The sequence below is a fragment of the Mchenga conophoros genome, linkage group LG7 (assembly GCF_057382185.1).
Source record: "Mchenga conophoros isolate Kocher_MC1m ecotype Shallow Benthic linkage group LG7, M_conophoros_male_GT1.1, whole genome shotgun sequence".
NCBI classification, from domain to species: Eukaryota; Metazoa; Chordata; class Actinopteri; order Cichliformes; family Cichlidae; genus Mchenga; species Mchenga conophoros.
In genome coordinates, this window is record NC_140532.1 from 46,923,276 (window position 1) to 46,934,719 (window position 11,444).

Genomic DNA, 11,444 nt, shown 5'->3' on the forward strand with positions numbered 1-11,444 from the left:
CTATGCACGCACACAGTCTAGGCAAATATGAGAAACGATCTCCAATACCAGGGGCAAAAGAGAGAAAGACCACAGGACCGCAGTGCCTGTACCACCATCAGATTCCTAGAAGGAAAAAAAAACCCATATGGGTTTCTGCGCTTGATTGCATGGCTGCACATGTGAAAAACAGACAAAGCGATTACCACTGTGTTTATGTTTGAAGAGTAATGCAAGCCATTCTCCTTTGGGTAAACAGGGAATCTAATTTTGGTTTAGGGAACGAGGTGGGAGTTGGGTGGGGATGCAGGAGGTAAAATAAAGACGAGGATTTAAAGTTCAGCAGGGAAAAAAAGCATTTAATTACGATAGAATGCGTGCGGTGGCTCGTGGTGACGAAGACAGCAACGTATGCGGCAGGTGAGAGTGAAAAGAAATAAATAGGCAGGAAAAAAATCCAGTGATGAAATAAACAAACACAATGAAAATCCCGGGTCAGAGTGTATGTGTGTTCAGTGCTGTTGCTACATAAGTCACAGTTGGCAAGAGGAGGCTACTCTACACTTTATCGATTAACTGCGTATTCTGCATTTCCCAGAACTCCACAGATCCATACACATTCTGTAAGAACCAAACATTATCCATTAAGCTTCATATTAGAAAAGGTGGTGTTTCCGTAAAGAAGGCTCTCTCTGAGGACAGAGTCTTTGTGCACCTCAAACACATTCACTTTTAGGAACCTGCTAGTGCCTCTAACACGCCGTTTTACCGGTTCGCAAACACGGCACAACTTTGTCTCTGCTAACCTTATCAACACTGAACGAATCAAGTTGAAATGCAATCACTCCCCACGTCAAATGTAAGACAAGAGCAGTGAACATTGAGGGCAAGTGAGCATCAGCAAAAACTCAAGCCACAAATTCTGAGCTTTGACGTCATTTAAACCCTGCAGACTCGTTGGCACCAAAACACAATTTAGACCTTTCACTTTTCTAGATGCCTGTCGTGACTTACAAGTAAGCAAGCAACGCCATAGTGACGTCTTTAATGTATTAATCTGTTTGTCTAGTCTATGCTGACCATATTACTGTCTGTATCCAGAGGCTAATACACAAAAACACTGGCCAGCTGGCCCAGAGTATTGATTTATAAAATAATCACCAGTGGTGGTAAAGAGTGTAAGACACGGCACACACACACACACACACACACACACACACACACACACACACACACAGCCCACCATAATGATGTTCTTTCTGTGCGTGTGCGTGCATGCACACATGCATTTATCTGGCCCTTTCCATCATTCAAGGCTAATGGTGTTAACAAGGGAACCAATGGGCTGCTTCTAGGAACCTTCCAGGAAATGGGACAGTGGGGGCAGCTCAAAGGTTGGTTCAAACAGAGGTTGATAGTGTGTTTGAAAACTCTCAAATATTAGGAAGGTTTGGGTTTTTTGGTGTCCCAGTTCTGCCTGAAGATGTTCTGAGCCGATCTGACCTTTCCAGCAAAGTAAAGTGATGGTTAGTGTGTTATTGTATTTTCTGTTACAAGATAGCATTAGGCAATTAAAAACAGCTAAGAAACAATTATAACAATAATAACGATAAAACAAACCATATCCTTTACTGAGGTAATTATTAGGGGTGCAACGATATTCGTATCGATATTGAACCGTTCGATACAGTGCTTTCGGTTCGGTACGCATATGTATCGAACAATACAACATTTGTAATTTATTTTATCAATTTTCCTTCTGACGATGCTGTCTGTGTGGAGCGCTCAGTGAATCTGTGTTCGACTACTCCGCCTAGGCTGCACTGTCGAGCGCAGATCCACTGAGCGCTCCACACAGACAGCATAGTCAGAAGGAAGAGCACAGGGCAAGCTAGCGAGACAGAAGTTAAGCTCTCCTTGCAACAGGCAAATTGACCCTCATTCAGATCTGCCGTTTGGAATTATTTTGGTTTTCATGTGACGTATGACCCTGAAGGTAAGCGAGTCATGGACTAAAGTAAAACAGTATGTTGGATGTGCCATGCAATGCTTAATTACATTGGTGTGAACTAGTGTGTTAGCGCAGTTAGCTCGTTAACGTGTTGGCCGTCTAGCCCCATGCACGGAGCGATCGGCGGTAGCTCGTTAACGGAGATTTGCCGTGTTGTGGCGTTAAGGTCATTTCAACCAGATTAACCTGAAAGCACTAGTGGGAACACAACGAATATGACTGCACATTTACACCGACATCATCCTAGTGCAAAGACCAAAACAACAAGCATGCTACTAACTTTAGCCGAGTCATTTAGACAGCTGTTAGCACATGATTCTCCTTATGCTGCTGAGAATATAGCCCAGAAGAAGCGGATAGTATAGCTTTTATTTTGGAAAGAGCCATTTCTCTGTAATAAACTCTCTTTTCCAAAGATGAGTGATTCCTCAATCAGATACAGGGCTCGCAATATCGCTAGCCCAACGTCCCGGAGCTAGCGATTTTTTCAGTCGGGCTACCAAAATCTATCTCTTCCCTGCCCGTCGGGCTATTGTAGGAAAAATATATGTCAATGCTTTTGCATTCTTTCAGAAATGTAGCTGGGTAATTATGTCATTGGCATCGGTGAGCCACTGTCAATATGTGACATATTGAAGTCGCATTTGAATTTGCGCTTGTTTTTTTGCTTTCACTTTGCAATCGTGCGAACTGTGTATAGAGAGCGACAGCACTGATCTGTGAGTGATGATAATTTGTGCACCAATTCCTCTGACATCGTCTTATTAATCGTTAGCTTACTATGCAAACATGACAAGTGAAATCTCCCGCAGCAAGCTTAAACATGTGAGAGGTTGATCGCGCAGAGAATCGCTGAGCTTATGTGAGTGCATGTGTAAAAGCATTTCAGTTCTGCTGAGCCAAATAAGACAGGTCGGGGTGAAGAAGTGACAGCCAAAGAAAAGCTTACCACAAAACGGAGAAGTTATGACAAATCAGACTATAAGGCAAAAAGAAAGTGCAGCTTTATGGTTTCATGGACAAAATAATTTCTGTGGCTGCAATATGACGAGCTATATAACCAGGGCTGCACATAAGTGGTCAGCAGGTGCGCATTCGCTGTCAAAATAAAAAACGCGCACAAGGGTTAGGGTTAAATTTAAAAACTGTACTTTTGAGTTAAAATATATATTTATAATTTTAATAAATGACAAATTAAAAATGCATGAACATTTTTTTTGTATCGAAAAAATATCGAACCGTGACACCAAAGTATCGAACCGAACCGAACCGGGAATTTTGTGTATCGTTGCACCCCTAGTAATTATCTATGCTACTTTTAAGCATTCATTCTGTAAGTTGTATGAACACTAATACACTTTTTGGGGCTTTGTTATTGGAAAGAAAGGTTTGTGTCTGTGAGGTCAAACTGTTTTGGCTGAAGCATAAAGAACAAGTCTGTACTGCTGCTGATGTAATTAATGGATGTTTGTGGATGAGGATGTAAATAGTATGCACTGACCATGCAGGTTTTATAGAAAATTGTTTAATTATCTACCCTACAGGAGCGTTCGCCTTCCTTCTTTGTTATTGTTGCTTTAGTCTTTGCCTTTTTTCATCTCTCTCTGTTTTCCTCCCTCTCTTTGCTTTTTTCCCCCCGTAAATTGAATTGAATCGAATTAAACTAAATTAAATTTTAATTAGATTTATGATTCTGGAATCTAGAAAGTTAGTTTATAACATAAATTTGCAGCAGTATTCAAGAAGTGTTGTTGTTCTACAAACCAAATAAACTCTGTGACCTGAAGGGGGAGGAAAAAAGAACTTTATGGCTGCTCTGCAAAGCCAGTTAATAATGTCCTCCAGGAAGTAGGTGCACATGTTTCTTTGCCAAAGATGAAAAGAGAAGACTTCATGAACATACCTTCTGAGGATTCAGGGTGACAGAAACCCCACAATGGCATTAGTGCACTTAATAAAAGCATAAAAAAAGGAAACGTGTGCAGATCTGGGATAAATTTCTATTGAGTGATGAAACCACACACACAAACATAAAAATCCTTTACTGACCACCACCTCATCTGTCAAACACAGTGGTTCTGTTATGTGTTGGGCATGCGTGGCTGCGCATGGAACTGGCACACTGCTGTTTACTGATTATTTCCCCGCTTTTAGGCGCGACGGCGTGAGCACTGTATGAGTTTCAGCCAAATTCATCAAAACACACCACATCATATTTCATAATTCAACAGGTCAGTGAATTAAAAACACTATCTTTAGCCAAGTCAGGCATTTTATCAGTTGAACTAAATTCCACTTGCTAAAGGTGACAGTAAAGGTTCATTAGAGTCCACAACAACTGTCCTAAAGGTGAACTTGAGAAGCATTTGACATGATACTCCATTAAATATTTATTGTAACAGTTTTGTTTGACATGATGTGATCTGTCCAGTTACTTCTAATTGTATAATTGAACTTTGCGCTATGTGTTACAAGGTATTGTATGTTACTTGCTCCCTATGCAGTGCCTACTATACTCTCTTGGTTAATGGTGTTGCCGTTTTCATTTTAAACCTGTAGTCTCTCATCTACTCTTCGGAAATATTGGAGACACACCCCTGCGAGGGGCTGCAGTACTGGATAATGGTCAGAGCATGACAGCAACAATTCTCCAAGATATAGAGCATTCTGACCCATTAGACTCACAACCAATTTGTTCAAAAGGTTTGCCGTAATTCAGTCATAGCAACACAGAACTACTGGCAAGCAATAAGCTTATTATATTTTATTTTTTTTACCTTGGTTTTTTCTTCTGTGGGACTAAAAAAGTCTGTGGTAATCTGCATATGCATGTATTTATTTTCATACATGCATCTGCCCAGTAAGCAAGACCACCAGTGCAATTCCAAGACTGGTTCCAGTTGAATTCAAGTCAAGACTCGATCTAAAAGACGCCCTGCCAGAGAACAGAGCAACATGAGAGGCATTTAGGACCAAAACAAAGACGGAGGAAACCTCAAGTCTACACTTCCAAAAATAATCATTATCATCTATAAATCCATCTAAAAGTGCAAATGAAGAATGAATAAGCAATCAAAAAACCCACAAGCTCTGGGACTGAAATCTTGTTCGGACTCAAATGACATGGATACACAGAATTACATCTTTGTGTTATTCAGTATTTGAAAGGATCACTTTTTAAAAAGGTAAATTGCAACTATTGAAGATGTTGCAATAAACTTTAATTGAGTACCAAAAGAAAAAAAACAAAAAACCCATACTGTGGACTAAAAAGACTAAAAATAAAGACATTTCTTGTACATTGTTACTTTATTTTGAGGTTTTATAACCATCCAGTATCAGTTCACTTAGCTTTTATCGGTTTCAAAAGCCTATTTTCAATTTTCACTTTAGGTTTCTTTTTTGTTTAGTTTCAGTTGACTGTAAAAAAAAAAGTTCTGTTATAGTCTTTACAGGGAAAGGCTGATTTCACATTGTGACCAAATCCCCTTCTGGCGTCACGTGAGTCAGTAGTGAAATGGACGTGATGCGTCCTGTCAAACAATCAGGCAGCTGGGGGGGGGGGGGGGGGGGGGGGGGGAGGTTACTGACAGATGCCAGGACCTCGGAAAGGAGGGACAAAAGGAGGCAAAAAAAGAGATATGATCTCGGTCCACCTAATCATAAACTAGATAACAAAGCTTCTATTTTGATTGCTTCCATGGGCTAAAGGGGGAAAAAAAGTACTTCATCTCTGAGAAAGCTTTTGCCACATGGCAGCTGTCTTTCCTGATAGACTCAGCCAAGTAGAAAGACAGTCTCAAGCAAAATTGCGCATGTGAGACGGAAACACATAAAGGAAGAGAGTGACAGAGCGAGAGGGTGGTTGCGTGTGTAGCGAGGCAGGTCGTCGCTTGTCTCTAATGCAATGTAGGTATGTGCCATTCTGACTAGAAGCAGCTGTGGCCGAGAGAAGAAGAGAAAGCGAAGAAAAGAGGAGCAGTGATGGACTCCCCTCCCTCCCAAGAGGTCGATGACATCAATAAGAAGCTAATAAACCTGCCTCAAGCTACCTCAGAAGGGCTGAGCGATCCACTGCAGTCTAGCCCTTCTCCTCCTCTTCCTCCTCCTCCTTCTCATACATCTCACTCTCTAAACCCCCAGAAGACCACTAGTGGGTAGGGGAAGAGAAAAGGATGGATGGATAGCAAGGTGTTTGGAAGAGAGGCATTTTACTCTTCCTCACGTTTATGTATTGATGAAGCCCACTATGGGCCGTCTACTATTGATTGTGCCTTCTTTTCTTTGGGGCTGTGGTACTTGTTATGGGAGGCACGTACAGGAAGCTATATCGTGTATGTGCGATCATAGGTTCACATATATATACACACACACACACACACACACACACACACACACACACACACAAATACATTTGATTGCTGAATGATTGATAAGGGTAAAGCTAAACTAAGCTAAACTCCTCCGTATATATGCATGCACATGTCTTAGGTGGACGTTACCTGAAATCTTGTTTACTCACACTGAGAAGACAAAGTTATCAAAACTTAGGTATCAAAAATAAAAAAGTGCTGAATGAACAAACAAAGAAAATATGGTCTAATATTTAGCCAGACCCCATTAGTAAATTTGCTTATGGAAAGGAAATGTGATATGATTAACTTTCTCTGCAAAAAGATCCAAAGACATCTGAAATGGGATGAATCATAGTGCAGCACGTGGCAATTAAGCTGATATTACATTCAGCTGTATATACTTGTTTAGACACGGGCGCGCATATCTCACACATATACACATCGACTTCCCCACAAGAGAAAACCATGATGTCATCCTTTTTAGTCCCTCTGTATTACAGTATTCGTTTCCAGCGGTCAAAGTCAACCAACCAATGCCACCTAGAGTTGAATTCTTATAACTGCATCAGTTAAACGCTTCAGACAACAACAAATATGTACAGTTAGAAAGTTTGATTACATCACCATTAACTGAATGCCCAGTGGTGCAGTATTTAGCTGCCAGCTTGTCAGCACAAACCACCAGCAGTGTAAAGATGTGAAGACAGATTTGCATATCTGTCTGTCTGTCTGTCTGTCTATATATATATATATATATATATATATATATATATATATATATATATATATATATATATATATATATATATATATATATATATATATATATATATATGGGATAATCATATTCATATTTAAACGATATGTATAAATGTTAGCAGATTAAATCTTGCAAACTTGGGAAAATAGAAGGAATTGCGGTATTAATGATAAAATTAGGCATTTCATTAAAAAAAACAACAAAAAAAAGGATTTTTAAATAAAGTGGTGAAAGTTTATTCCTGTATGCGGATTGCTTTTGCTTTGAGTAGCATCACACCTCTTAATTAGGTTGACAGTTCACATTCTCATCTGTCCCTTTTCCCTTTGCACACATGCATGTGCATGTAAGCTGGCACACAGACACAGAGCTTCCTATACTCCCACGCTGCTTTCTCACCTCTTTGGTGACGTTGTCTTGGACCAAGCTGTAAAGGGGCACGACGCGACTGACTTCCAGCAGAACAGGGATGGGGGAAGGCTGTTCACCAGTCCTGCTGTTACCAGTGCGGCCTCTTCCCGATACTCCGCCCATCATGGCCTGGTGATGGCATAGGTGGCAGCCAGCTGGACAGCTGCCCTTTTCTTCACAGCGGATCTCCACACCATTCACCATGTCATCAGATAAAAGCTGGCTCTTCTGCAGCGCCGACAGGTAGCTGATGAAGGGAAGTGACTTCAGCTCACGACGCCCGCCTCCACCAATACCCTGCTCCGTTGCCTCTGGAGGGGTTTTTGGGGAGAAAGGGGTGTTATATGGGGCATTAGTCAAAGGAAGGAGATAAACAATTAAATGCAATATTGATTTACTTTAAATGATTGATGCCACAGTGTCAGATTCTTTCTTTTTTTATATGTACGCTTTCATAATTATAAAGACAATCCCCCTTTTCTTAACTCTGTAAAAATAATTTAACCTTGCTTGGAAAAAAAGAAGATTAGTTGCATAGAATATCACCATCTGGATTTACTTGAAAGAAAAAAAACAAAAAACCTAATCCCTTATGACCATCAGCTGTCATAGACAAAAGAGGAATGGCTAGGGGATAAAAGAAGGAGGGAGGGGATGTGCCTGGTTTCTTCTCATAAGTGTCAATTACCACTTTTTGATGTCCTCACTGGAGTTTGGGGAGATTCTTTTTCATCATTTCCTCCTTAAGCAGGAAAATAACACACCACATGGAAAGAAGAGGAAGTGAAAGAAACAGGGGAGGAGAGAGATTGCTAATCGGGTGTTGAGTGATTGATTTGGAGGACACAGCAAGCCACGTTTCAGTGGAGCACATCTGCCATCTGCGCTGATGTGGCAGATATGCTTTTGTTTCCGTTTACTTTCCAAAGAAATGCAAGTTTTCCAACTAAGCGATAATGTATTTTTTCTAAAACAATAAATAAGAGTGCACCAAAGCTTCTTTCACGATATAACAATTACATATAATGCACTGTCTCGCTGTGTAACAAACTGCGGAGAAAACACAATGAGAAATATGCAAAATGAGACGCATAATACTGAAAACAAATCTGTTTTTGTCAGTGTAAATTACAACATCAGCCTCTACACATGTACAAAAACAGCAGTGTGCAAAATCCTACTCTATAGTCACGCTTACTGAAAGTGTAGACAGTTTAAGTTTGCTCTTCCTCTTCATTGCATGTTCAGTTGGGTCAATTAGAGATGCTCTTTTAAAAGGCCTATTAAGAATTAGCTTTGCAGAAATGAAAACTGCAAGCATCAAATAACACATTTACAGCATGCAACGCATAAAAGAAAATAGCAGGCATCTTATAAAAAATGTGAAATATTTATCTGCAAATACAAAAGAAACATTTTCGAACTATTCTAATTTGCATTACATTTATGTGGCATTTCCATGATCGTTTCAATTAAAAATCGAGGTAAGTAAGTAAAAATTTGACAACAAAGTCGTTGCAACAATTAAGTATCATATCCAAAAAGAATACTGGGTTTAGACAAATATACCAGAGTGGATTCTTCCAGGATAATATTAAAAAGTGGCTCTGAAATAACCATCTGTGCTCAAAGTTTAGTTATTAAATCTAAGCTGTATTTCATGTCAGGTAGCTAAGACTTGTTCCGTAAGTCTGTGTGTCAAAGAAAATTTTGTGTGTCTTTGTTAGTTATTCCCTGTGTCCAGCTAGATGACACTTTAAAGGTGGGTGGTAACTTCATTTGAAACACAATGCAAACAGGCTCAATGGGAGGCCCATGAGCCCAATTACACCCACTTCACAAGGAAGCACAGACAATGAAAAGCGATGTTGTCAACCAGCTCCCACAATAAATCCCATATCACCTAAGCATTGTGCACCTGTGTCTGTGAGCCTGCTTATTTGTGGTGTATAAAGTACACTCCACACACATTTAGAGAAATTTCCCCAAATTCGCAGTTTAAGGAGTGACCCAGCTTGTTGCCTCTTTAGCTGTGACAGCTCTTTACTGTGTGGAATAGATGTGATGCTTGTGCAAGACTTGCCTGTCACCAAAACACTGTAAAGAGATAAGTGTGGTGAGGTTACTTGCTATTAATCTTGATCTTTCTTTGTTAATTAAAATCTCTTTGTAGACTGGTTGCATCATAATTAAGTCAACAGGGACCCATCCCCTTTGGCCAGAGTGATGTTGCCCACGCAACAACAGCAACAGAGTCAGGTATCTTTCTAAGGCAATTAGATACAGATACACTCACTATGGGCGGATGATGTTATTGCTTTAGTAAGACAACTATAACAGGTCCATACTAACTAGTGATTTTAACAGGTCCTTGCTTTAAGTATAGATATTGTAAATTATATACATTTCTTTTAACTAATATAGAGAAAAAAGGGCAGCACAACAATTACGGCTCTGATGATAGTAGGCTAAAAGAAATATTAAATATCTTAGGATATATCTTGAAGTGGGCCATTTTTAGATAGTCCTGTTAAAGTAAATCATCAGCTCCAACATTAAAGCCACGAGCTCAGTGTTGCAACTCTGCAGCTGACACAACAGCTCTCACCCACTGGGGACATGGGAGTTTTCAGCAGTGTGGTGTGATGTCTAGCACCAGACACTGCCAGCTAATCTGATGGGTCCTATGGGTTGTGGGGTGGGGCCTCCTCCAGGCTTGTTCCTGCATATCCCATTGATGTTTGACTGATATCAGGAGAGTTTGCAGACCAGGTTAAAAACACAGACTCATGTTGCCTTAGCTGGTCGGCGTTTCTGCAGAATAGGTGGGACATGACCTTTGGGGGAAGCCAGTGCTGTTAAAGCAAAGGGAGGTGCTGTCGCCATGCAGACAAGGGTTGTGTTTTGTCTGCAACAATGGTGGCACGTGTCAGAGTAATCCACATGATTGCCGGGACCCGGCAGAACATTGTGCTGTAACTGGATTACCAGTGGTATTCACTTCACCTGTCAGTGGTTTTAATTTTGTTGCTGATATCTGTATCGTGTGAACATTCTAAGTAGACCTATTCTGACATCTAATGGTCACTCTGTGTAATTACTGCCTTCTTTTAAAAACAAAGCTTGTGAACACTGCTTCAGGTATGCTATGGGAGAATAGTTTTCTCAGCTACAAGTTTGGTTACTTGGTTACAAGTTAACCAGTTATCTAACTTAAAAGGGGGTAGCTTTAATGGAGAAGGATATTCTGCTAAAATGACATTGCAATAATTTTATTGTGTTTATTGCATTTTACTGTTGATCTCCAAAAGTTGATTCTGTTCATCTGGACGTAGGGTTTTATGGGAGAAACGCTACGTCCAGCGCGGAGTCAAGGACGGCATTTACGTGAAAAGCGAAAGACCATCTCTGAATCGAGAAGGGGGCCTAAGGGTACATCTGTCACCATCTTACAATGCTGTGATTGCACCCAACTCTTTGTGAATGGTACTCATGGCCATTGATCATTGGTCTTTGATCAGTGGGTTTTGGTCAGTGGTTGTTGATCAATGGTCATGAGATTTTGCATAATTAAGATTAAGGAATTGGCCCATTGTTCCTTCAGTGGGCTGGTTTCAGTCATTATGCAAATGTACTGTTTATAAGATTGGGGAAACCTGCAGTCAGCTGAGACTGAAGAAGTCACTTGGATGAGTGACGAAACGTTTCTCCCACAAAACGCTCCGTCCAGATGAACAGAATCAACTTTTGGAGATTTACTTTCCTGGATGATTGAGAATGCACCAAGACATTTTACTGTTGAATTAACAAGTTGCTGGGAGAAGAACACATATGAATCCATCTAGCTGCATTTATATCACACCTAAACATGCAATGCTTACTCTTGCTTTTTGCCTGTGTGTTTATTCACTGCATATACCAATCTAAC

At 40.3% G+C, this 11,444-nt stretch overlaps 1 protein-coding gene across 1 annotated transcript in view; it reads right to left on the reverse strand.

The window, feature by feature from the left end:
• astn2 (astrotactin 2) overlaps positions 1-11,444 on the reverse strand; it is a 303,910-nt gene that overhangs the window by 55,853 nt on the left and 236,613 nt on the right. Inside the window, exon 17 of the mRNA XM_085279739.1 lies at positions 7,505-7,827. Coding sequence (XP_085135865.1) covers positions 7,505-7,827 — 323 coding nt within the window. The remainder of the gene's footprint in view (positions 1-7,504; positions 7,828-11,444) is intronic.